Source organism: Phaethon aethereus, assembly GCF_964289735.1.
Source record: "Phaethon aethereus genome assembly, chromosome: 8".
Taxonomy (NCBI): Eukaryota; Metazoa; Chordata; class Aves; order Phaethontiformes; family Phaethontidae; genus Phaethon; species Phaethon aethereus.
Window position 1 is genome coordinate 31,041,251 of NC_138584.1, and position 26,777 is coordinate 31,068,027.

The following is a 26,777-nucleotide window of genomic DNA, read 5'->3' on the forward strand; positions in this document are numbered from 1 at the left end:
GCTGTGCTTGTATCATGTTTACAGATGTTCGTGCATAGTCTCAGCCTCATATTGTTTGAGTTTCCCTTTCTTACAGACACAGTGAAGTTGAGAAAAAGGAGTTTGTCAAAAGTAATATATGGAAGAAAAATCATTGATAACTAAATGAGACGGTCCCTTTTCCCTTCTGGTAGAAGATTTTCATTGCTGTTACCTTAATTAAAAACTGCATCGTCTCTTCCCTCACAGGGGGCCAGAAGCATGGCGACGGGTTTAGAATATACCCATCACCAAGCAAAAAGTGCAGAACAGTGGCAAGAGAAGGGCAAAGAAGGAATAATTTTAAGTTTCCCTGACAGAGCTGCATAAATTGCCAAAAAAGTGTGCACTTTTCAATTGACTTTTTTGTACTGATGGATTTCCCCCTCTGTAAATAAGGAGAGAACAGACTTATTTTAAAGACAAAAGTATTTCCAAATATCTATTTATATAGATATATATGTAATGCCTCTATGACACTAACAAAATAAAAAGTATAGTTTCCTTTAATCCATGCTAAGCTGTAGTGGCACTACAAGAGTTAAGTATTTAAAACAGCAGGCTGTAAAAGGAAAAATCCTGTAGGAAATGTGGAATGCATTACTTCTTTAGTGATCTCCGCTTCCATGGAAACAATTTCTCGGCACAATTCTAAATCTCATAAAAATAGGGCACTAGGTCTGTGTAAAACAGCAAGACATTTCCAATTAAACAACCAGACTGCTTTTATCTAGGCCATTAAATACTTTGTTCGGTATCAAATATGATTACAGTGTTCACTGGGATGTTAACAACCAGCTACTTCCCACACGCCGGCTCTGTGGGGCCGGATGAAGTTGCCCTGCACGCACCCCGACGTCCCTTGCTTCCTCAGCGGGGTTCACAGCGACAGCACAGCATGTTTCCTTCCCGGTGCAGACCCAGGGCGCACCGCTCTGACGCGCCTTTCGAGGTGTGCCCTACACCTCCACCCTGCTTGCTCTCCACCTCCACAGCCTCGCTTTCCCCTACACAACATGATGTCCTCAGAGGTCAGTAATGCCCAGCAGACCAAATTCTCTGCTAGCACAGCAGGGAAATTAATCTGGCTCCTGCTGCTGGCAGAAATAGAGCTAGAACCAACACACTTGAATCAAATTTAGGCAATGAATAGAGTTGTTTGAAATAATTTGATGGTCACCTTCAGAATTCCCTAGAGTTGCCCATGAAAACAAACCCATTACATTACTTCAGTCATCCTGCTGCCAGGATTATCTGTGAAAACAGCGTGGAAAATACAGATCTACCATCTTGACATCCCTGCCCCAAAGTACCATTGGGTAATTTTCTGAAGGAGACTAAAGCAGAAGGCTTTAATGAGTGAAACAAATCTATACCAGGGTACACGGCTGCTGCCCGTGACATTTAATCACTAGCCAGAAGTTCACACGCACTGGTACGAAGAGTTTTGCTCTTGGTTCAAACCCCTTTTTTTGTATCAGCTGTGACAAAGGTCCCTCTAGCGGTGTTAACCTTAGCTGAATCACGTCGTTATTCTTGCTGACTTGAAAGTAAATGCCAGACCTCAGGCTTGAGAGAGAAGCAGCTATCACAAATGCGGAACACACCTTTCAAGATACTGCATATACAGTCTTTATTAGTAGACTCTTGTATACCATCAGTCAGGAGTATCAAAGCAGCAAGCAAAAGGAGAAAAAGTACTCGGTATCAACGGCAACATAACTTTTTTGTTTGCCTGGTTGGGTGGTGTGGTTTAGCCCATGGGTTTTTTTGTTTGTTTTCTTCAACTGAATTGTTCTTGGAGAGCTACTTATATAAAAAAAAAGGAATGTGGGCATTCCCCTCCCCTGGAACACAAGGCACAGACCTCTGTGAAAAAGCACTGCTGATAACTGGGATAGCAAAACTTGACGCGGCCAACAAATGCCCATAAAGGATATTGGCCAAAAGTTACAGCTTGGGGGTTTTGGGGTTTTTTTTTGTTTGAAACTGTTGACTCTCTCAGTTTAAATTGTATCATTCCACTTGCTACTCAGCCATTTCCCATCTCCCGAGCAACAACCTGGCAAAGCATAACAGCTAGTTTTACATAAAGAAATAGCATGTTAATCCACAAGGGGTACACTAAAACAAAGCTAGCATTAAAAGAATTGCTGAATGGAAAAAAAAAAAAGAGAAAGAGCTTCCCAATAAAAATATTTAATGCCATATATGTGTTTGGTAGCAGAACCAGTAGTATTAGTAAAATAGATTTTTATCTTCTTAAAAGCATGCAACTTCCAAACTTGTATTATTAACCACACAGTCAAAATAAATTATGAAAGTAGGTTATTTTCTTACCATGGCTCCTGACAACAAAATTATTACTTCGCATCACAAATGTGGTATTTCCAGTTCACGTACAATATCGTGTGATAATACTGGACTACCATGGTACTAGCAGTTGTATTTCCTCCCACAGCACCCTGCTAATAAACTCTTAAAAAATGTGGAGCCCTTGTGTGCCTATCAAATGCTCAACACTGCACCGTGTCCTCTTCTCAGGAGACAAACCGCTTCAAGAGTATGTCTTACTCAAAACTTTCCTTATGGAATATCACTGTTAAATCCCATTAATACAACTGTATTACTTTAACTCTTTTTAATCATTAAGCGGAGAACCAGGCAGCACATTGTTATCACTACTTGGTTAATACTGACATCCATCCTTAAATGGTTGCAAATAGACTGTATGTGGACAAAGAGCATTATCTACTTCATATTGCTGTTACAAGAGGTTCAAAATTCTCTTCCTGAAAATCTGAACTAATGCCAGCTTTTAGTACATACACTTATACTGTGCGATTTTTTCTAGAGTAACCTATGCAAAACTGCAGAAGAACACCTTACACTGCAGGCCACTCCACAACTAAGTAGGGAAGGAATGCTTTCTCACCAAGAGTGTAGTTTAAACTAGAAATACAGAAAACCATGCACTATTTTTAATTAGGAAGTCCCAAAGATGACATTTTAGAATATATGCAGACTGAGTCAATGTGTCTTAGAGATGGATACACTGAGTCTGTAAAGTATACATAGCAGTGGGATGTAAAGCTGTGCACCAGCAGATCTGAACATAGAAGAGAGCACACAACATTCACCAATATTTTTAAGTCCGTAGCTCTTGAATCTGTGTTGGGAGAATCACCGAGTACCAAGGGCTCACGTTTTCATACGATCAGGTTCTGCACCTTCCATTTCGCAACAGAAAGAGACTAACATTGTATGAAGCATGATAAAAAAGTAATTTTAACTTCCTTAAAGGAGTTCCCTCCTTGGGATGCAACTCTACAATTTTAAAGCTTTTCAAACTCTTTATACAAATGAAAAGCTGACGTTAAAAATGTAAACATATGAAATCTTAAAATTCCATTCATGTTATGTAGAACTAGATATATACACACAGATATATATTTAAAATAAGAACTGAGTCCATTGTCAGCCCTCTAGATATAAACTCAAGGTCTTGCTTCATGTTTTCAAATATATTTTAGACCTCTCAGAAACTTTGCTCAGGATAACTCTGTGTAAATAGTAATAGTGTAAATAGTAATAACTGTATACAAGTCAAGTTTGTTCATGATTTAGAACGCAAAATTTAAAGCACACTTTTTCTATAAAGATTCACAGTGATATAGCTCATGAAACAGTTCCAAGCTGCAGTCAAGAAACATCTCAATCAAGACCAATCTGTTCATGACTAATTTATCTGAATATATACTTGTATGAAATTATAACTGAAGAACTGATACAAAACAGTATGTTTTCTTATTGAACTGTGCATTATAGAGAAGACTCTGAATATAAAAGTTGGTGGGTTGCTTTTCTTTTAAAAGACAAATACTTTTCTGCTCCTTGCACTAAGTTTGCCCTCAATCAAGAGCTCTTGTTTCCACAGGAAACAGTGGCAATTACAAGTGGACAAATCACAATGATCTGGCAGAACAACATAATATCTCCCCATAGAATGGAAGATCAGAAAGATTGCAACCTGTAACAAGACAGGAATTACCATTTCCACTGGAAACAAGCACAACTACTACTGAGAAGTCATGAAAACTTGCCAGCTTTTCCTCCCCAAATACAAAAGCAAGATGGCAAAGAACATGCCAAAAAGCTACTTGACCACAGGGAGCAATGGGGAAAAAATAAAAATAAAAAAATCAGATGATTTATTAAACCACAACTGAGTAAAACTTCAGACTGGATACCAGGGAAGTTTGAAATCAGTGAGCTACAAAATTACATTTCAGTTAAGCTGTAAGTTTCTCTTTTGTGAATTCATTCAAACTTACAATCTCTACAGCATTAAGGAGCAAATTCATTCCGAGTTAGATGTGTACCTGTAGATAAAAAGTAAGAGAAAATTCCCAAACTGAAAGACTGGCGAGAGGACAAACTCTCCTTGAAGACTGAAGCACAGTATTCTTGCCAGATTGTCGTTCTTCCCAAAGGGCAGCCCGCTGGTCAATCAATTAGTTCTGTGGCACTCTTTTTTTTTACAAAATGTTAGTATTGAGCATTCCTCATGCAGTCAGATCACACACATTAGGAGTTTTTCAAACTACCTTTAAACCATAACAATAAGATGACACTGGATTCTGTAACAGTTACTATTAAAATGGATAATAATTCTGAAAGAGTTGACATATTGGGGAGGAGGGGAAGAAAATGAAAAAATAAAATGAAAACTCCATGATTTTGTTTTGTTAAAGTCATCACATTGGCAATTCATTTGAACGTTCATTCTCACTTTCTTCGGCATTACTCTTTTTCTCACGCTTGTATGTGGAAAGGAATAAGTTTTCTATCTGAGTCAAGAACTCCTCAGCAATAAAGCAGTTTGTTACCTTGCCCAAAGTCTTTCTCATGCACTCCAAAAGCTAGTCAAAAGAAAAGGACATTTTTTTAAAATTGTCATTTTTCCTGAGTTTATTTTTCCCCCCTTCTATCTGGTAAGTATTCCAAAAGGATTTTTATTTTTTTCTTTAGGATTAACACTACAGAAAGTGTTCACCTGTACAATATAAATTTTAGAACGAAACAGTCACACAGGAACACATGGGTGATTTAAAACCAGTTACACAACAGCTAAGTTCAAGAGTATTCGACCAACCCGATTTCAGATTTAAGCTGTTTATAAGCAAATTCATGTTGAGAGGGAAAAAAAATTAGACATGGGCTATCATTGCGTATGTGTTTTCTGTTTATGTCTTCTGCTTTGGGCAGATTTTGTGTCTTGTTTGTGCCATTAACGTTGCAGCTGTAGTAATTTACAACTTCATAGCAACAACTACACTGACTGGAAAATTAAAGTTCTCACTTATGCATGACAAACGTGGCACAGCACTACTTTACTGATAGCACAAAGGACTAGAAAGTCCAAATCTTCTCTTGAAACGTGTGCAGTTCTTGACACAGAAAGCATAAAATGTGCTGAGAAGAGGCATGACTAATTTGTCATTCATTCTTCTCCAAACTGTGGCAAAAACTTGTATCTGCACGTAACTGTTGGCCCCAAATCCCTCAAATGAGCACTCTTATTTTCACTGTGTTTGTAAGTAAATAAGCTTCACCACAGAAGTCATTTATTGTCATTAATTTACATCTGTGAATTGTGAAAATGTAATTTCAGGCCACTTCTGACGATACGAAACAGATTGGTATAGAAGAGAAAACATTTAAAATTAAAAAAGTAAAAGAAGAAAACTTACTTTCTGCAAGCAAGTCAGGTCAGAATCTCTGTGAAAAATTTTATCCATGGGAACACTGCTGTTGAAAGAAAAACAAATAGTAGAAAGCAGACATGTGTCTTTATTGAAACATCAATAAAATAAACATGCAAAAATTCTAAACTGGCTGTTCTTTATAATAGAAGTTGACATGTACCTATGGCAGAATCTGTATTTTTCAATAATCCATCTTGTTTTTTCAAATATTAATTCCCACTGAGGCTCCTCCAACATCTGCTGTACTTCAAATTTGTAGGGCAGGCCTGCAATCAATTGAACACGATTATCCAGTGTTTCTAGTACACTCAACTTTTTAACTTTTTTTTTTTCTTTTTTTTTGTTTTAGGTGCAATCCCTTCCTTCCCCATAACTGTTCATCATTTATTCCCGACTGCAGAAGCTTGCAGTCCTGTTACTTCCCAATGTTAAGGAGTTTAAAGTAAAAGTATGACGTATTTCGGATTCCAAATTTAATTTTGGTGGGAGTAGGGAACAAACCTGTTCTCCTCCCTGCCCTTGCCAATTCCTCATGCCATAAAGAAGCACACAGAAATCTACAACATAACAGAAAAATGGTGAAATGAATTGAGTTTTTATAACTTAATACCACTTTTGTAGTCTCTAAGATCCATGTGGTTATTAAATGAATAAAAAAGGTTTTGTATTTTATGTACGAACCAGTTGATGAAGTGGCTAACTACTGTTGTAGAATTCAGAGGAATTTTGTTCCTAAAGGAAGACATTCTTCTAGTTTTTTGCAGGTGGAGGAAGAGGAATTTAGAAAGAATTTTAAAGGAACACCAGAAAATTACCTGCAGAACACAATTCAGTTACCAAAAAATCAGGGAGAGAGAAAGAGACTGTATATTTCACTAAGTCATTTAAAAAAAAAAAAAAAAAAAAAAGCTTTTCCAAGATCGTAAGAATGCATGCTCTCCAACTAGACCTCAGAGTAAGGGAAAAGAGAGCAATAAATGCAATCTGCTATTTGAACACATCTCAAATGTGAAAAGTGTTCAGTGCAGAATGCATTTCCGAGAGTAAGAACTGATTTACAGAAATATTGATGGCTCATATGAAATACTAATTTGTGTTCATTTGCACAGTACTACAGAGCTACTGCCACAGTATAACTTTTCGAAAGAGCTGGAGGAGATACCATGTTGTAGAAAGTTGATTTCATGAGGTGAATGTAAATGCAAAGTCCTCGCAGACAGAAAATGTATGCGACCACAAAAATATCTACTTCTAAGGGCAGACAGTATTTTAACTCCCCACCACAAGGCTGGGATGCGTGGGAAATGAGGATAAAATTGCGGTACTGTCAGTACGGTAAACAGGAATTACTGCACAGATGTGGCCACCACTTCACTTCCCCTAGGACTACGAAGCAAGCCTCCAGGCAGATGGTCTCCCTTCCTTACTTCCACAGGAAAAAACAGGGGGGGAGCTGTGGGCTCACTGGGCCTTGCCAAGGAAATTGGAAACCTTGGAAACTAGATGTAAAAAATCAGGACTTAAGCAGGGGGAGGGAGAAGGAGAGAGAAGAGGCAGCTACCATAGCCATATCCTGTTATCATGGGAATTTTCCTCAAATTAACATCAGGGAATGAGCAGATCCGATCATCGCTTGAAGTATCATAAATTTTATATCATATGTTCTTAACTATTCAAGAAAGGAAAACGTCCCCTTTGCATGAAATACCAGTGACATTTTTAATCAAGAATTTGTTCTCATACATTGGGATTTGTGCCAGCACAGCATTTCATCTCCCATATCTTGTGTGTTCCTGGACAGCTGTCAAGTTTAATCCTTTGACCTTCTGAATGCTAAATTACTCAAATTAGGACTTTTGGCCACGCTAGCAGCCAGTTCTTTGCCGTTGTCCTCCTCCTGTCTCCTCCATCAGAGGATCTGTTCAGAATTTTGTAACACAGCAAGGTGTAAGTAATACACGTGAAACAGTTGCTCAGCTATTCGCATGGATACTGTATGTAAGTAACAGTGACCCTTGTCCCAACCCTTTCATTTCTTCCACGTACTGTGGGAAACACTAATACAGAAAACCAATGTTCTATCGATTTATACCTGTATATTCTTGTTGTGACAGCATGGACTACTTGCAGGATTACTCCTTAAGTGAAATTCCCGGTTTTGTACAGCACAACTTACTACCATAAGTATACTTCATACCGATTTCTCAAGTTCGAGACAAACATTTTTCCCTTTAGTATCCAAAAGGAAAATAAAAATTAAGACAGTGGATAAAACATTGGTACTTACGGTAGGAACCGTCAGAACTGATCTCATCGCTAATTACTAGACAAGTAGTCTGAGAATACGGAAGAGGATTATTTCGGTTGTAAGGACTTATAATCATTCCAATGAACATGGCTCCACCCCTGGAGAAATAACTCTAAAAAACCAAACACACACAAAAAACCCCCAACTTACAAAAAAGACAATCTTTTTCACAACAGCATTCTGAAACTAAAAAACATAGAATTTATGTCAATTTATGAATGAACTTATTTTAAGATGCATTAGAGCAATAATCTGTATCAACACCGTAAATACCAGGGAGGCTTTAGGGGTTTTTTTCAATTTATTAATTTTTAACGTAGAGAGCAGCACGTACCTGGTATTTAGCTTGAGTGTCAATATCTCGTATTGAGGGGTTGGGGTCAAAGGCTGGGTGGGAATGGTACCATCCAATAACACTGTACCCTCTGGCTGCCAGCGTTTCCGAGGCCTGCGTTTGAGATACCGGATCCATCTCACACTGCAGGCCTGTACTGAGACTATTGCAGGGCTCTGCTGCACAAACCTGTTAAAGAAGTCTCCAGATGGATAAATGCAAGAAATCTCCATCAGTTAAATACAATTTAAAGAATGTTAGGAGTCCTATACCAGACTCGTGGTAGCGTTGACAGGCCAACACTTGAACATAAGCATAACTCTAACATTCCAAGACTACAGCAAGTGACTTCAACTTTAAATATATTTAAGTAGTTGCCCTTCAGAATATATGTAATTCAAATAGATGTAAATGTTATTATCATCACAGTTTTAATATTTTAGAGAAAACATAAAAAAGACAAACACTTACTTCTACAATTTTATCAGCTTCAGAGTATCTTCCACCTAACAGCCCAATTACTTCAGCCATAGACACATGAGAGTGCTAAAATGATATTAAACAATTGTTAATGTTAAAGTTGCATAATTTCTCCTAGTTTTGAGAAAAAAAAACCTGAAGCCTGTGCGATGCTGTGCAGTGCTGAACTGCACCAATTTTGGTACAACCTGTTATTAAAAAAAAAAAAACAACAAACCCAAACAGGAAAACCCACACATTGCTTTATAAATGCAAAATCCATTCCCAGACTAGTAGAAAATGAACCCATAAGATCTCAAAACAGCTGTCTATTTTACGAAGTAGCTTTAAGCAAATTATATTTAACGTATGACAGAGAGTAGTGAGTAGTAATGCTCTTAGTGTATAACCATTTACCTTCTAGAAACTGTAAGCACAACATAAAAAAAAATCACCTTTAGGGGTTTTATTTAATACTAGATTCTCAATTCTAGGTCTGAATGGAAAGAAGTTAACTTACGTACTGTATTTCTCAATCCTCTTATATTGCCCGTTAAAAAAAACAAAACCAAAACAAACCCTAACCAAAAAACCTACAACATCTACATCTTCACTTTCTGAAAGATAAAACTTAATCCTCACCAAATCCATTATTAACAGTGCTTCGGAAGAGACTTTCACCTGAAAAGGTTCCTGAAATGATAAATGCAATAATGAGTATAAGAAAAGTAACTAAGTAATAAAGCAATCTTGATTATTCACTTGTAGGTACATACCTGTTTTTCTTCAGAGAATAAACAGCATGGTATCAGCTGAAAGGGATCAAAGGAACTATAAAATGAAAGAAAATTTCTCTAAAGATGTAGGACAGTCAGGAAACTTGTCAAGTTTCCCTCTGCTTCCTTGGCAGAGGAGGAATACCCTTGTTTTCTTTACTGGATTTTCTCATCCCACAGTAGGATGACTTCCACCAAATACAGAAACTTCACTACCCACACTTGTGAATTTCAATACGAAACATCTGAAATGCATACATGTTATTTCAGACCGTAATATAGATTAATATATATTAATGATTTACAGCATTCTGGCCTGACACTACCCAAGACCTTTGTTTAATTTCTACAAGACCTATGTTTGAACACAAGTACATCAAATAATACCTTTTTATTTGTCTTGAACCTTTAGAAGATTTTGCAGGTTTCAGTTTTTCTTCCTCTCTTCTTCTTGCTAATTCTTCAGCAGACAGATGCTAAAAAAATTTAGGAAAAAAAATAAAGAAATCCATTGTAGTGCCTGAAGTGGTCTTTCAGTAATGATTCCAAAACCAGCCCAGAATAAATTCTTGACATCAGCGTCCTCTTGATACGCTATTGATTTTTCCGTGTTACTCAAGATAGGGCTACTCAAGATAGAAGGCAAGAACCATAACAGAATCAAGCAGTGCGGAAGTAACGAAAATCAGAGATCTAGTCTGTAAGATGCCCAATGAAAGAATTCTTACATTCCCCAAGTCAATCAAATTCAGTAAAATCACAGCCCATATCGCAAACCATTCATAAATGCAAGGGTGAAACTAAGGAGAAAGTCTGCCATCACAATCCATGGCCAGAATTTATCATGACATTTCTTTAGGGATGAGTGTTTTCAAACTTTATTTCCATCCAAATATGTACTTTTCAGAAAGTGTTAAAATTATTAACCACAGTTACTCAAAGAGAGGTATGGCTTTATGACATTATGGAAGTAGTTGGTCCAGATACTTATGACTGAAGGTTGCAAGTTTAAGTGTTTTTCTATACAAGAAAAAGAGCATGTTTACAGTTCCTCACTTTTTCTATAATTTGAAGTTGTAGAAATGGACATGCTCAAGTGGACATTACATTTCCAAGTATTCTAGAAAATAGTTAAACTTGTAAGATTTTTTTCTAAGCACTTTATAAACCAGATTATTTCTGGGGATATTGCCAGTAGCACCGTTAACATTAGGCACTCCTATCACCTGCATTAGAAGCACAGAGAAATCAAGGACTGAAAAAAACCCCCAAAACCCCAACCTCAAATATTATACTCCTATGCCTTACTGTTCGCTTTAGTAAGGCAGTTAAGTGAAAACAAAGGGTCATGAAACCTCCTACAAGGCAAAGAGCTTTATAGGCATAAAACATGAACACCTTTGTAAACACCAAAGTACAGCTGTATTTATCAGCAGCATAAAGATGTAACAGCTGCTACATTATTTTCAAATTATTGCTTCCACAAAGAGAGGTTAAATACCTATTACACAACTGTTTCCCTTGTATATTTGATGCAACACCACCTGCTAGCAATTAGCAAGAATTAATTCTGTAAGGAAGGTTTAAAACATGGAAGGGTTACCTCAAATGTCTGTCCTTCCAAATCCCTTGCATCACACCAGTTTCCCCAAGGGTCTCGCACTCGCCGTCTTCTTGTACGCTGCAGCAAGCAAATCAATATGAGTCAACGATCATAATCCTGAAAAAACTGCATTTATTTTATTTCAGCCACGAGAACATCGTCCAAAAGGTTACTGCCATGTGAATGTTACGAACACTGTGACATATTTCCAGAAAAGAATGATCACCCTGGGGTTCTGCAGAATTAAGCTGTTCACAGTCTGTCACGAAATATCATCAGTGAAGTTTTCAGTTTTTAAGGCTGTAACGCCTAACACCTGGTTGGTGCTCCATGGATCATCAACACCTCTGACAGCAACAGCGCATTATTAGGACAAGAGGAAATGGCCTCAAGTTGCGCCAGGGGAGGTTTAGATTGGATATTAGGAAAAATTTCTTCACTGAGAGGGTGGTCAGGCATTGGAACAGGCTGCCCAGGGAGGTGGTGGAGTCGCCATCCCTGGAAGTGTTCAAAAAACGTGTGGATGTGGTGCTTCAGGACATGGTTTAGGGGACATGGTGGTTCTGGATTAATGGTTGGACTTGATGATCTTAAAGGTCCTTTCCAACCTAGTGATTCTGTGATTCTGTGATTATCCAGCTCTGAATTACAGCTCAGACAAAACAGAAAGCTATAAAACTAGTATGTTTACAGTTCTTTATGTTTAACTTTTTTTTAGTGGGATTGATTTAGTTTTCTTCTCATCAGCTGATTTATCTTGCTATGAAGTACTTAAAAATGCTAAATTAATCGTGAATATGAAAACTAAATATGACAAGCCTTGGTAATTCATGTAGTGATAAAAGAGCTACTACTAATTGTGTGCATGAGGCTCTCGGTAAGTCATATACCTAGTATACTTAACAGTTAAAATGCAAGCAAATTCCACACTAACAACACACTCCACTATTTTCTGACTAATACAGGCTAACAAATTACGGGGAGGTGGGTACGAAGGGATTGGGGCTGCAGGGAAAAGACTGAAACACAATCGCAGTTAAGTACCTGTACAGAAATCAAACGTGTAAGATAGCAGAAGTTAGGGCAGACACCTGTCAGCAGAAATTGTACTTAGACTGACACTCAAATTACAGGGCATTCTAATGAAACTGCAAATGGAACGAGAGGAGAAATTCCCTGAGATGTCCCCACTTGAAAAATCAGGACTGAAAAGACTTTCTCCATGATGAACATTTTTTTGCTGCCCCCACCTCCCTCCCCAAAACATACCATGGACTGCAACCGCTGAGCAAGCTGGTATGCTTCCGCTGTGTCTTTGCCTTCTTTGGACCGCGTTTTATCAGCTGGTTGGGGTCGGTTGTAGACAGCTTGTTCTACAGGATACAGAAGAGAGATACACTGTACTTCGGTAAAGCATGAAGCCACTTATTTCTGGTACAGGGCCAAGAATGACATTGGTAAGTGGTAACAACAAATGCCATAAAGAAAAAAAAAAAAGCAACACAAACCCACATGGAAAAGACAACTCCTGGAGGTCATATTACTAACTGATTATATAGCCTTCTCCCACTACCACAGCGTTTTTATGACAGGAAAACCTCCTTCCTTATTGTTAGTTTGTTTCAGACAAAATGTATTTGCAGGCCATTCCTCCTCTCCTAAGTGACTATGATTCAACTTGCGACCAAAAGCAATCCAGAGAGACTAAACCAACAGTAACTTCTAGGTGTATACATACTTCTAACATGTCACCTAATTTTAACATTTGAATCTTGTAAAAACTAGCCCTGAGGACAAAGACACTGTTTTTTTTATTTAGCAAATAGTTATAATTTAGTATGGGAAAAAGAAACAATAACTTCAATTCCATCTTACACGGAGGGAGGGCAAAATTTCAGATATAGCAGATATTGTAAAAAAAAACCCAATAATGGACACACAGAAAAGCACAAAACAAACAAAAAAAATCCAAAAACCACCAGCTGGTGTACGGTAAGCATGGGTAGGAGAAGAAAAGGTCTTTTGTGTAAAATCAAAAATCCATAATTCTGTAAGGAGGTTACAAACACCTCTAGATTTTCAAAGGTCATGAGAGACAATCTGGTCAGAAGGTCCTTCATAGTAAGGACTAACGTGTATCCTTCTGCATGGAGCAGTATACCCTGGCACTAAGCAGTCCTTCAACATTGATACCAAAATAGGCTACAGCCATATGGGTTGGAACATGACTAGACTAAATACAGTCCAAAGATTCTCTTCTACAGAACTTAAATAGTAATTGTTGCTACATTTAAGACATTAAGAGTACAGAGAAGTCTGAAGATTATCCACATGGATGCCCGATTCCGATTAAGTGCAGTCATCCACGCTTCAGTGAAGTGAATTTACAACTTTTCTTTTAAAGACACATCTACTAACCTTAATGTTTACCCTTCACATGAAAATACTCATTTTAATAAAAAAGCTGAGTCAACAATAGATGTGTTCAGCAAGAACTGATTAGAATTTTAGTTCTGAATTGATTCCAATAAAAATATCTTTACCACAGCCAAAGTTAATCGCTCCTATTAATTCCAAGTATGTGTGGATCCGTCCAATGCAGTTAACATCACCGCAGTTTTTAAGGCCTGGACGCACGGAAGTCTTATTCAGGTATTTGGGTTTACATCTCTCCCTAAAATAAAGTATAACACATCATCAAATAGTAAAACAAATCATGGGGGGAAGAAGGAATTGTGTGACTTCAGGTGAGGTTAAGACGAGCCAGTGAAGTGGCTCCCCCCGCCCCCCGATGCACACACTACACACCACTCGGCAGGGCAATCACAGCACAAATATAAACTCCACAAAACACATACCATTTATTTTAGGGTTTTTCCATACACTTTCATACTTCTGCAGAGTGAAACTTATGTTCCACGCGTTAAAACAAACTCTTCAACACGACTGGTGCCAGGAAGCAATGAATTACTCAAAAGTACTACGGTGCTGCTAAACTGACAGAAGAACGTCTGCATTAGATTAGTCTAAATGGCTCGTATAATCATAGGCTTCCTTGGTGTAATAAAGAAGCCTGTTTTCATTCTCTATGCACTTATTACTTGCTTTTAAACTGATACTGAATCGTTTCAGTTCAACGCTTCTCTGGTATGGAATTTTAGAGTTTCTTTGCAGCTAGAGTAAACTGTCAATACACAAGACAACTGAATGAGAACAGAATTAAACTCGGCAATTCTTTCTACTTAAAAGCAAGCTAACCAACAGCACAAGCACACAAAACTGTTAACAGCATAAATTGTATTTTAAGCCTGCCACCACAAATCACTGAGAGTCCTTAAACTGATTCTTTGGAGACAGAATATAAAATATTTAAGTGTACAAGCACTAGTCTAAGAAATTTCTTAGTTTGAAGGGTTTTTTTGGTCAACATTATTTGCTCAGCACAGACTGTTTCTTCTAGCTCCCCTTCTGTAAAGGCAGTACTGCTACAGACTTCATTAATTTAATCAGTTATTTTGAGGAATCATTTATTAAAACCATACACGCATTCTTACATACAGGACGACAAAAAGTGGAAGAAAAATCACATAACCAAAATAGATGCAGCTAGGTCTGATATAGAACACTCATTTTCATAACGCTTCAAAGCATTTTCATTGCTTAGCTTCCAGAATGCCAGAAAAAAATAATGGGAAGATGCAAAAGAAGCATTAATAATCAGTGCTGTTCACTGGCAATCTTTATAATGCTACCACAAAATTAGTTTTACTCTTTTCAGAAGTAAGCTATTAGTACTAAGTAGTGTCTTAACTGCAACAAAGCAGGGCATGAGTCATCTCAATCACTTATTTCAGTAAATGAAATTAATGTATCTTACCATTGATCCAAAATATAATTCCTAATTTTCAAATAACGCTCTGGTGTTTTGGCCTGGCGCCCTTCAAAAAATTCAGGAATAGCTTGCTTTTCTTCTTCCAGAATGATGCTTCTGTCAACCTCCACTTCTTGATCAGGTGGCTTAAGCTCCTCCGCTTCCTCTTGATGATCTTCAACCACTTGGCAGGGCAAAGGGAAAAGCAACCCATTATCAGCCAGGTCTCTCTGTTCCTTGTTAAGCTCCTGATCAGTTACTTGCCTAATACCATGAGATGTTACTAGTCTGCCTTGTTCAGTCTTCTCAATAAAATTATTGTATTGCTGGTAATCTAAGTTCACAGATTTATCACCGTTCAGGTGCTGAGAACATGTTGCTGTAACACCTGAAAATACTAACGCATCCACTGTATCTTGCTTGGTATGTTGAGGATCTTCTTTAGGTAAAGAAATTCCAGAACTGTGTCCAACAGATGAAAAAACATATTCCATTCCTTTCGTTTCTTCACCTGGACTTTTTGAAATAACAGGTAATTCAGATTTTCCAGTTTCTTGCTGGAAGGTAGGAGAAAGTAGTTCATCCATATCATCAGTTATGTCTACTTCTTCATCATCTGACAGCTTTTCAATTTTCACTGCATTCAGGTTGGGGTCTGCACGGCCCCTCAAGTTTCCAGACGACCACGCTTCTACCCTTATCCCATCTTCAGTGGGAAGACTGCTACCACACTGACTTTGCTCTTCTTTTTCAGAATCACCGTTTTTTGCCTTAGGAAAACATAAAATACTTTTAGGAGGGAAAAACAAAACAATCCCCTCTGCTTCCCGAATAGTCAGAACTATTTTATTTGAACAGCAGACATTCTGAAGTGTTTCTTCCTCATCTTACCCCTTTAGTACATTTTAATCCATTGCAATTGACTTTTACACGGCATTACAGGTATAATTTTAGCCCAAGTGCCAATTAATATTTATTTCCATTAAAAAGAAAACAGAAAAAAAACGCCAGACAGTAGTAATTTCTTCTTAAACGCCCCTGAAGTCTCAAATGAGGCTAAAGCTAAAACTACAGCACACAGCTTGAAACAGCTGTACAGTGGAAAACAAGTATTTTCAGACTAACAATCAACAGTGGTAACAGACTACAATTATACAACATTTATTGTATAGTTATACCAGCAATAAAAATACTGAAGTCATTCTAGGAATTTGAAATCAGGTCTGACTTCATATTTAAATCTGCAAATAAGCAAACTCCACTCTTCTGAATACCGAAATAGAGTATGTACTTTAAACAGTAGTACCCTGAAAAGACAGATAAAAACCAAGCTACATGTACAACAGCATACTCATTAAATAGCCTTTCTGCTAACTACAGAGATACTCTGCTTACCTTGTTCTTAAAATACTGACGAGCATAGCTCTTCACTTGTAGAACAGTACGACTTCCAATCAACTTGGCAATTTTCGTCCACCGGCGGCCAAATTTCACCTAGTACAAGAAAGCACATTTAAGTTACCCAAACTCTAACATTCCAGACATTGCACTTTACATGCCAAAAGAGTTTAAAAACTCAATTATTCATTACAAATGCACAAACATTACAGCAAACCTATGGTAAGGAACCTTGCTGCTCTTATTCTACAAAGAATGAAATTGCATCCAACAGTAAGTTATTGCTATTCTTCTTAACTAGAGGATCTTCTTCACCCAATTCAGGCACACTGTAAATTATGCTGCCTGCTAACCCAAGGAATCCTACTGAAATTAATTTGTACTTCACGAAGCAAACCCTATTACATTCCGCACTGTACAACCATATAACCTCTAAAAACCTTACAACAGCAGTTAAAGGATTTCACTTTATTAGCTGATTTACCTTCAGCACACACTATACTTGCTGTAGTGGACTACAGCATTATGGTTCTGCAATTCATAAAGCTGTATATTTGAGATATTTTGTGATCTCAAATTGTAATCAGCCTCACATGAACAAAATCTGGTAAGCAAAGCCATTTTGGGGGATTCATCAATATAAATCTGATTTATCATTACACTCTTAGTAGATGGCAATTATTTTTAACACGAGAAGTAAAAAAGCAGAAGCAGATAATTAATATAAATAAGCATGTTACAGTTATTTTTAAATTTAAGATAAACTAATGACTTCCATTCAAAATATCACATATATAAACAAATTTACCAGTCCTTGTTCAAACAGTTCTTTTTCTTCTGATGTCCACTTTAATGAGTGGCTGGCTGATTTTGTAGGTGATCGCACCCTAGGACAATAAGAAACAGAAGCTAGTGCTTACTTAAAAATATATATTCTTAAATCCTAGTAACTGAAGGCAACTTCTGACAGGAGGACTACACTCCCTCTCAAGGTATTGTTTTAAACATGAATGCGGCTGATAAATAAAATACCAAGAATCATGTCAGCTTCTCCATCACAAAGGAAGATTCAAGGCAACACAACATTCATCAGTAACTAACGGTACAGAAATACATAGAAGCAGCAAATAGGTTCAGGAAAGAAAGCCAACTAGAATTAACAAGGGATTTTTTCATGAGGAACACTGCACTACAAAAAACCAAACAAGTTTACTACAGGCCTATTATTAGAAACAACAATATTTCCTTGCATTGAAAGGTCTCTTAAATAATTTTGTACAGCCAAACAAAAGCAACTAAGGAACTGTAATTTTTTTATTTTTTAAATATTGTCCAGTAACTTAACAAAAATCAGACACCACACTTAAAAATGCAACTCAATCATTAAAATGTACGCACATGACTTTTCCAGTTTTCTTATGGGGGCTGCAAATAAAAAACAAAGTGAAAATAAAAATTAATAATTGTGATACTGTGGCATATCTCAGCAAATAACCTTATTTTCCGAAGGACTTTTCATTTCTTCTCATCGAACTGAGAATTTTTCCCAGAATGCATCTTACCTTTTCATAGATCTTTTCTCAACTTCCTTTTGATTGAGCCATATTTTTTCAGAAAGTGATTTATTAGATAAATAATATCTGAAATAGTTACTAAGGAAGTTTTTGAAACAGAGATATTTGTACACATAAGACTTCTAATAAACATGTAAGTTATACTTGTTCATAATTATTCAGCTGTAGAAGCAAATACTGCACTGCTTTCAAAACTGAAATACACAGTTTCACACACTCCTACTAGTTTGACACATGAAGAAGTGACATTTGACTTCTGAACCCCCATGCTCACTTGCAGCAAACTAGGTATCCTGTTTCTACAGCAGCATTTTTCTTTTTTAACTTAGAAAACATACTAAAGTGATTTTCGTTGTACTGAAACCTTATCTATTTTCAAATTAAGCCTCAATGATCTATTCTATTAGGAAAACTTTATTTATTTTCTTGTTCCTCTATTACTGTGTACTGTACTACATCCAATTACAAAAAGAACATGAAAATAAATTAGTCTGTGATTACTACTGCTATAACTTACCTAGTCTGTGAGGTCAACTTATGCCAGAAACTCTACTACTGGTAAGACTATTTAAGCCAACAATGCTTAAAAAAAGAAAAGAAAAAGGGGAAAAAAAGAAATAGCTGTTCCTTCCTGGTTTTATCTTGCATGCTGGCACAAGTGTGAATATAGCCAAACAAAATCAGACAGTAAAACAGTCCAAGTGAAGAACAATTCAGCAAAAAGAACTAGCTATTTTTAGCCAGATCAGCTGTTTGATCAGGTTCACAATGAAGCGACACAAACGGCTGCGTCAGCACAACACTGGAGGTGGCACTGAACAAGCAGCTGAAGCGGGGACGAATACTGCTATTTTTGGTGCCAGTGCCAGCTTAAGTCCAACAAGTATTTGGAGTAATTTTCTGAAGAATCAGAAGCATCAGAGGAACCTGCAGGTAGCTAGGTGATTAATTCAGGGGTCCTCCTTGATTTCTGCAATCTACCTACAAGATGACAGTGCTTCAGTCGCCGTAACAAGAAAATATTTGTCCAGTTCCTTTGACAAGAAGTTTTCTACTGTTATACAGAAAAACATACAAGCAAATCATCAAAAGGATACTCTTCTTCCAGCAACATTTTCTCAATGACAGCCCTGTTTTCTTCACTAATGCTGCTGTCCAACGTCCATGGCTGCAAACAATACAAATGCGTTTTAGTATTTGAATTCTGTCACACTGTTACTTGAGTATCAAGGACATATAATAGTTTCTAAAAGTAAACAAAAAGCACTGGTTAAAAACCTGAAAGAGGGGAAAGAGAATGCAGAAAATAGATGTTCTGATAATCTTGCTAGAAGTAACATTCATTTAAAAAATACTTACGAGACTGTTATCTGTTCTCCAAGATGAATCGAGATAGTGATCCTGTAGCAAGCTGGAAGCTGTGTTTTCATGATCTCTGAAAAAAGATTCCAGTGTTCAAAGCAATGCAAACATATTCAAACAAAATGAATGCTGTCAGAGTTAAAATAATGGTGTAATAAATAACAAAAACATTAACAGAAGATGACAGAAGAGATACTAATATTGAAACCATATATTTCAGACTATAATATAATGTTACACTCTTATAATATTCCATTAGACATAGCATAAATCTCCCTCAGTAAGTCGTTCTTGGTAATCTCAGTAGCAACTCCTCACCTATCTCACTGCAGACTGTATGTGATACCAGTGAACCCTGAACAGTGAAAATTCTCTTCCAGTAAGACTGAAAGCATGAGGGACCATGTAAAATACACACAAATTAAAGAAGCCAAAATTCGACAGACAAATAAAGAACTATATTTTTAATACTAAAAGTGTCACTGAGTTCTATCATCTCCACTTAACGTTTCTCTATCTTTCCCCAAATAAGGTAAAAAGACATCCTTATAACAAAAAAACTGTTTTCCTCCTGAGGAAAGCTCATCCTTACACAAGGTTTAATAGAATCCTACCATGCAGAATTGTTGGTGCTCTTACGGACTTCATCCAGGTTATGCTTGAGCTTTGCTGTAAATAACTACTTATTACTGTCACTGATTAAACATCATTGATCAACTTTCTTCTATTTTAATGCAGCATAAAATCTCCTGAGTAAATAATGGGTTTTTTTTTTGTCATTCTTTGCTTCCAGAACGCTCAAGACTTTTCCAAAGGCTACTTAGCCCTATATGCTCTGCAATGCTACTAAAATTAAATTCTCGTATTTTTCTGAACTGCTTTGCACCAGCAGTTCGAACATCTCTTTACAGGTAAGGATAGATCCTTATGATTCAAAAAAGTCAAAGAAATTTAAACTCAATAACATCAACGTGTTATTAAGCAGACATCTTTATTGCAGCGCTGGATGCATGGGGGATATCTCCTCCTAACATGCGTGCGCTGAAACAAAAGTTCATCCTTTATATACCTTAAAGACATGAATATTCACACATTTTCCAAGAAATCACCGCCTCCTTGCTTACCTACTACATTTACTTAATGCTGGCATTGCAAAACTACACTACACATGCGCAGGAGTCTTGGGTGGTCATCGGTGGTCATTTGGGGAGCTACCCCCTACTCCTTTTTCCCTTTTATGGTCACAGGTCTCCTGAGGATAATTTCTTCTCCTTGGATATTTGTTCCTTCTATTGTTCAGCCAAGCAGTTCCTTCTTATCATCCCTGTTTAAGTACTCCTGCCAGTCTGTCTCTATGCTCAAGGTTAAGATATCTTCTCTGTACTCATTAATCTCTCAGTCCTTGCTCTTAACTCTTCCTTGTTTTAATTTTCATAAAGCCTGCTTTCCTCGTGATTAACTGTTCACACATAGTTACAATGTTAGCATTGAGGCAAATACAGCCTAAGGACTATGATAGTAGGCCGTTAAACATAATCACACAGTTATTAGGCTAAAGAATTCTATACTAAAGTTAAACTAATCATGTAATCAATAACCTTCCAGAAAGTACATATATTAAGAAATTTGCAAAACTTACAGTTGATTAGTTACATACGCTAAAATCTTATAATTGTTTTAGATCCTTGTTTCACTTATGTACAGCCAGAAATCAATAAAACTGCTAGTTTTGGACCATATCGAGAAATAGGTGAGATGAATAGTTCCCTTTGCCCAGTATTCTGTCTCCAACAGTGGCAATAGCAGATGCTACTCTAGGACAGCAAGCAAGTCTGGCCACTGTCTCTGACACAATCCTCTCACGCTCTCCCAGCACCTGCAATTGCTAGATTTGTGGTGTTGGAATTGCTGCCCACTCACTTCACCTGTTTACAGATCCCTGACCCGTGAGCTTGTTCAATCAGTTTTCTGACCCTCCCTGTGTTCAGTTTTCTAAACCTTGCCTCAGCAAGTTCACCACTTGACATGCAACACGGCACCTTCCGTCTATGTATTTCAAAGAAGCCTCCCAGCAGCCTCACCCCTCGGGACACCCACAAGTGTCCCTAGTTCACTCATTGCTGGATCTGATGACGGCAGCTCTGCATTCACCGTACTTCAATGGTTTCATTAGGCCCCGTTCTCCGTGCCCTACATTGGCGCTTCCGCCCACCATGGGCCCTCAAAGAGACCCCAAGGTCTCTCCCCTGAGGCGCCCGCCGGCAGCCGGGACCCCGGGCGAGCGCGGCCTTGCCGGGGCACCCCTGGGGACCCTCTCCCCCACGTCGCCCCCTCACGGACACGCTGCCCGCAGGAGGGAAGGGACGCGCTCGCCGGAGTGCCGGGCTGCCGGCCCACAGTACGGCCCTCACTCACCCTGGCACCGCCTCTCCAGACACGGCCGCCGAGTCCCCTTCAATGTCCACCTCCACCTCCTCCGCCGCCGCCGCCATGACACCCGGCCCCGTCGATCTCGCGAGACGAGCTGGAGCGCCGCACCGGTAACTGGGCATGCGCGGAGAGCAGCGCGTGCGTAGCAACCCTCAGTGAAGCTGCGCCCTGAGGAGAAGCCGGGGCGGAGAGATGGCGCTGGGGTAGGCGGGGCGCGCCGGGGGCAGCTGAGGGCGGGCGACTCCCAGGGTAGAAGCGAAGGAGACAGGGATGAATGTCAGGCAGGGCTGGGAGAGCGCGGGGGCTGAGGAGGTAGCGCTGGCGTGAGGGGGAAGAGCGGGCCGCGCAGAGGGAGGCTGGAGCCCGCCCAGGCCGCGTGCCCCTCTGCCTGCTGCTCCTCCGAGCTTGCTGCGCTCGCTGTGGGATGGGAGCGCTCCGGGGGGAGGCCGTGCCTGAGGCGGGGGCCCGTGCCTGAGGCGGGGATACGTCCCTGACGGGAGGGGGCCGTGCCCCAGGGCAGGTGCCGTGCCTGGCGGGGGGATACGTCCCTGGCGGGGAGATACGTCCCTGAGGCCGGGGCCCGTCCCTGGCGGGGAGATACGTCCCTGAGGCCGGGGCCCATGCCGCAGGGCCGTGGGGTGGCCGGAAGCCCGCCGGGCCGTTCGCCTTTGCTGGGGTGGCGGCGGTTTGCGAGCTGCCCGGGATGGAGCCGAGCCCGGTGAAGAGGGCTGCCCTCAGCGAAGGGGGAGACTGTCTCGGTGCCCCGCGCTGCAGGTGTCGGTTTTGCTAGCCTCAGTTTGTGTGCTGCCAAGCGGCCCTCATGCCTTTTTATTCATCTAGAAGGTGACGGCAGCAGGGTTTTGCGCGGGTTGTGTTGTAACACGGCTATAAAAGTCACAGTTTTATTCCCCTGCGTTCTTAAATCTCTGTTTTCACTTCACAAGAAGTATTTGTCCCTTCTTGGTAATTGGGCGTCTAATCATATACCGAAGGGAAGTGTGAAGAACCATGAGGGTTCATTATCATGATGTAGAAAATGACCACAGAGAACCATCCATCGACTCAAGAAAGTGTTTCTGTTTTAAGAGGTGACAATACAATTTTTTTGAAAGAATAAATTCTCTTGCAGCCTTTTTATTCTGAATATTTCATCTTTGTGCAGGAATTGATTTGAAAGTGGAATTAATTAACAGCAAATATAGTTGTTTTCATTATCTCTACTTAAAAATGCAAAATCTAGACAAATGGTATGATGGAAGATAGAAGGAAAAATAATGGTTACAGTCGTGGGATCCGTCAATGCCATGCTGTAGGATATAATCTAGAAATGTCTGAAGACGGTCCAGCCCAATACTGAATGTTAGTGTAGCGCATAATAGTGTCCTGAAAACATCACTGTGTTAGCAAAGTTGTGGGTACACACTACTCCTCTGGTTGGTTTATACCAAGACTCTTGATAGGATTTATTAGCATGGGGAGTGGGTCTAGTAAATATAGAGTAGAGCAACCCCACACTAGTAGATGTGCAGGGAGGTGCCTTCTGATCTCCAGTTAGTTCAGAGAGCAATACTGTAATAGCAAAAACTAAGCTAATACCACCTTACCCTCCAGAGAGCCAGTGCTGTTCAGCTGTTTGCTACCCTGCTTCTCCCTTTGTTCAGTTATAGCTGTGGAATAAGTTGGATCAGCTCACACATACAACCAAGAGCAGGCATGCATAACTGGGCTGAAGGGGAGGGCAGATCACTCTTTTGGCAGCACCCTGCAGTTAGGTCTGCCTAAGCTAAACAAAACTAGCATTATCTACTCCAACATCTATATGCTCTATATCCTTGAGGATACAGATGTCTCGTTATTCATAGTAGATGGCTTTTTAAAAATGTGATTTTACCAAACAATGCTTAACTAAGCTATCCATGCAGGCTAATATTCACAGATAGGGAAAGTTATTTGCTTTTTTTAAAAGTCTTGGTTTATACTAGAGGAGGTCATACACAGTGTGTTTAAGACTGGTTCTTTTTAAATAGGTTCCAAGTATGAGATTCATAAGAGAAGCAAAAGACTAATCAATACTTAGAAGTTTAACAGGGTTTTTAAGATCCTTCTTTTCCATGGCCACCTTTGCTAACGTAATTCTGCCTGCCCTGACGTAATTCTCAGTCATACAAGGCAACAGCGCTATCCAGATTACATTAAAAGATAATTCTGCATTTATATTTAGAAGTTTTTGCTTTACATCTTCATTTTGTTACTAACATTTTCTTTTTCAAAAGTGTTACAATTTGAGCCTGATTTTCTGTATTATTAAATTCTGCTACTTGCAATGGGGTCTTTTTGAGACTATTAGCAGCTAGTAAATTTGCTTTTTCACCTTGTGACCAGTTTACGAGGGACTTTGCAGCATTAAAATGACCAGCCTTGCATGCACAATGCAGTGGAGTATCCTTGCTGCTATCTAAGGCATTAATGGCTGCCCCATAGCTCAGTAACAGATTTATCAAGTTGCTGTGTCCATATTCTGCTGCAATATGCAGTGCGGTCTTTCTCCAAATGTTTTGATCATCAATATTTTTATTTTTCCCTGATGTCAGAAGAATTTTTACGATCTCCGTGTTTCCTTTGATGGCTGCATAGTGCATTGGAGTACATCCATCCATGTCCTTAGCTCCAAATCTTCCTTTTTTAGCTAACAGAACTTTCATGATACTGAGATGTCCTCTCACAGCTGCAGTGTGCAGAGGAGTCTTTTTCTCCTTGTCCTGTGAGTTGGGGTCAGCATTAGCGTTCAGAAGCATCTCTACCATCCTTTGGTCTCCCCTTTCAGCAGCAAAATGTAAAGGCGATTTTGACTGCTTATCCTTAACATTAACATTGGCTTTGTGGTGCAACAGCTGTTGGGCAACATCAGCATTACCCCTTTGACTTGCAATATGCAGGGGAGTAACAAACTCTTTTGTGGCAGCATTAATTTTGGCCCCAGCATTAACTAAAAGGCCGACTAATGCTCCTTTATTATGAAGTGCAGCAACATGGAGCGGGGTTTCATCAGCTTGGTTCTTGAGGTTAATTTCCATCCCTTTGCGCAGAAGCAGATTTGCAATGGAAGCAGCCCCAGCTTGAACTGCCAAATGCAAAGCTGTGTCTGAAGCAGGAGTCCTTACTCCAAAGTTTGCTCCCTTTTCGATTAGAACTTCTGCTGATTCAGCTTTGCCTGTTTCACACGCCAGGAGTAAAGGAGTGTACTGCATTTCATTGTAGGTGTTTATGTCTGTACCTCTGTCAATTAAACCTGCTACAATACCATGCAGATTTTTCTGTACAGCTCTAAAAAGAGCTGACTCCATTATGTCAGACGACAAATCTTTAGAACATTCTAGTAGTATTTTGAAGATGGATGGGTGGTTGCTGTTGAAGGCTTTTTCGGCCGTGTTGGAATCAACACTGGCTCCGGCTTCTAGCAGTACTTTTGCAGTGTTTTCAGACCCCTGAGAAACGGCGTAACTGAGAGGAGTCTGTCCTCTTTCATCCTTTCCATCAGTGGAGATGCCAGCCTTTAAAATCATATTTGCCAGACCGCTCTCATCGTTAAGAGCTGCCATGTGCAAAAAGTTGCGCTGGTTCCTGTAGCTTCTTGCCTCTTCTGTCAAGAGCGTCTTCAATATGTGACTGTGGGTTTTCTGTGCAGCCAAATGAAGTGGTGTCTTGCCTTCTGTATCCAAACTGTACATATAAGCACCACATCGGAGAAGCACTTTCACTGCATCACCATGGCCGTTCTCAGCAGCCCTGTGCAGTGGTGTTCTTCCTTTCTCGTCCTTTGCATCTGTCTTTGCACCTTTGCTGATCAAATATTCCATTATTGTTAGATGTCCATTAGCAGCTGCAACATGCAGAAGTGTTTCACTTGAAGAGTTTAGTGCATTAATATCATTGTCTTTCAATGTTTTCTCTAACTCAGAAAGATAGCCTTTAGCAACTGCATCAAAGATGTCAACGTCGGCATGACCTTTCCTAGCTTTTGCTGCCCTTGAAAGTTGAGTTTCTTTTCCTTTCTTCTTAATAGCCCATTCTTGCTTTTTTCTTCCAGGACTGTCTTTTTTTTCCTCATGCCTCTCACTGCTGTTCTCAGACCAAACCTTGTCTTTTTCAAGTAAATAACCTACCAGTTGTCTTCTAGCATCTCCAATGCTTTCATTTACTTCACTGACATATTTTCTCATCTTGCTGTAAAGTTTTGGCTCCACCTGCTTTAGACATGGATAAAAAAAGAGCCTGCAGGCTCGTTCACCTTGAGAAATTAGTATGTCTAAAACTCGAGAGTTCTTTTCTCTCCGTGTCCTGTAGAAACTCATGACCATCTTTTTTTCTGGGGTAAAAATACCATTGTCTATCAGCCAGTTCAGAAGATGGTCTGGGTCATTTATGCCTTCTACTAGCTCTTCTTTTTTAGTCCTTAGGACTTCAATTGCGTATGGATTTGTAAACAGGCTAGTTGAATGCATGATCATGTTGCTAATCAAAATGTTAATTGAACTATTGTTTAATGTTTGAAGTTAAATATGAGATAGCAAATCAGACTCTCATCATTTCACCCATTCTTTTCATAGAACTATGAACCAGCAACTGTTATAGTTCAGTAATAAATCTTTAAAGAATGAGAAAGAAATCAAAACTCCCTCACCTTTGGTTTTCTAGTTGTTCGAAGTCCTTTGATCTTCTCTGTTCTTCCTTAGCAACAAGTGAGTTTAACAACAAAACAAAAACCTGTGTTATGTAAAGATATTCCACTTGGAAGACTTCTTCCAGACTTTATACGCACAATTGGGGACAAAGAAATGCTTTTGTGAATCTGATATTTGAATAGAAGATACTTGTT

General features: G+C 39.1%; 2 protein-coding genes across 2 annotated transcripts; both read right to left on the reverse strand.

Annotated features, from left to right (window-relative positions):
* Nucleotides 1-4,724: 4,724 nt before the first annotated feature.
* On the reverse strand, nt 4,725-21,963 carry MYSM1 (Myb like, SWIRM and MPN domains 1; the record flags this gene model as incomplete). The annotated part of the gene is made up of 20 exons (XM_082002721.1): nt 4,725-4,940; nt 5,772-5,829; nt 5,947-6,052; nt 8,074-8,206; nt 8,429-8,617; nt 8,900-8,974; nt 9,530-9,580; nt 9,664-9,718; nt 10,051-10,139; nt 11,267-11,344; nt 12,536-12,639; nt 13,810-13,940; nt 15,144-15,907; nt 16,533-16,631; nt 17,344-17,422; nt 17,934-17,960; nt 18,098-18,175; nt 19,207-19,277; nt 19,469-19,544; nt 21,887-21,963. 20 exons carry the CDS (start codon nt 21,961-21,963, stop codon nt 4,776-4,778), a joined length of 2,505 nt encoding a protein of 834 aa, XP_081858847.1. The 3' UTR covers nt 4,725-4,775.
* A 2,178-nt stretch (nt 21,964-24,141) lies between these two features.
* LOC309407365 (CARD- and ANK-domain containing inflammasome adapter protein-like) lies at nt 24,142-26,403 on the reverse strand (the record flags this gene model as incomplete). The annotated part of the gene is made up of 1 exon (XM_082002867.1): nt 24,142-26,403. The coding sequence occupies one exon, from the start codon at nt 26,401-26,403 to the stop codon at nt 24,142-24,144; it is 2,262 nt and encodes a 753-aa protein (XP_081858993.1).
* Between the last annotated feature and the right edge of the window lie 374 nt (nt 26,404-26,777).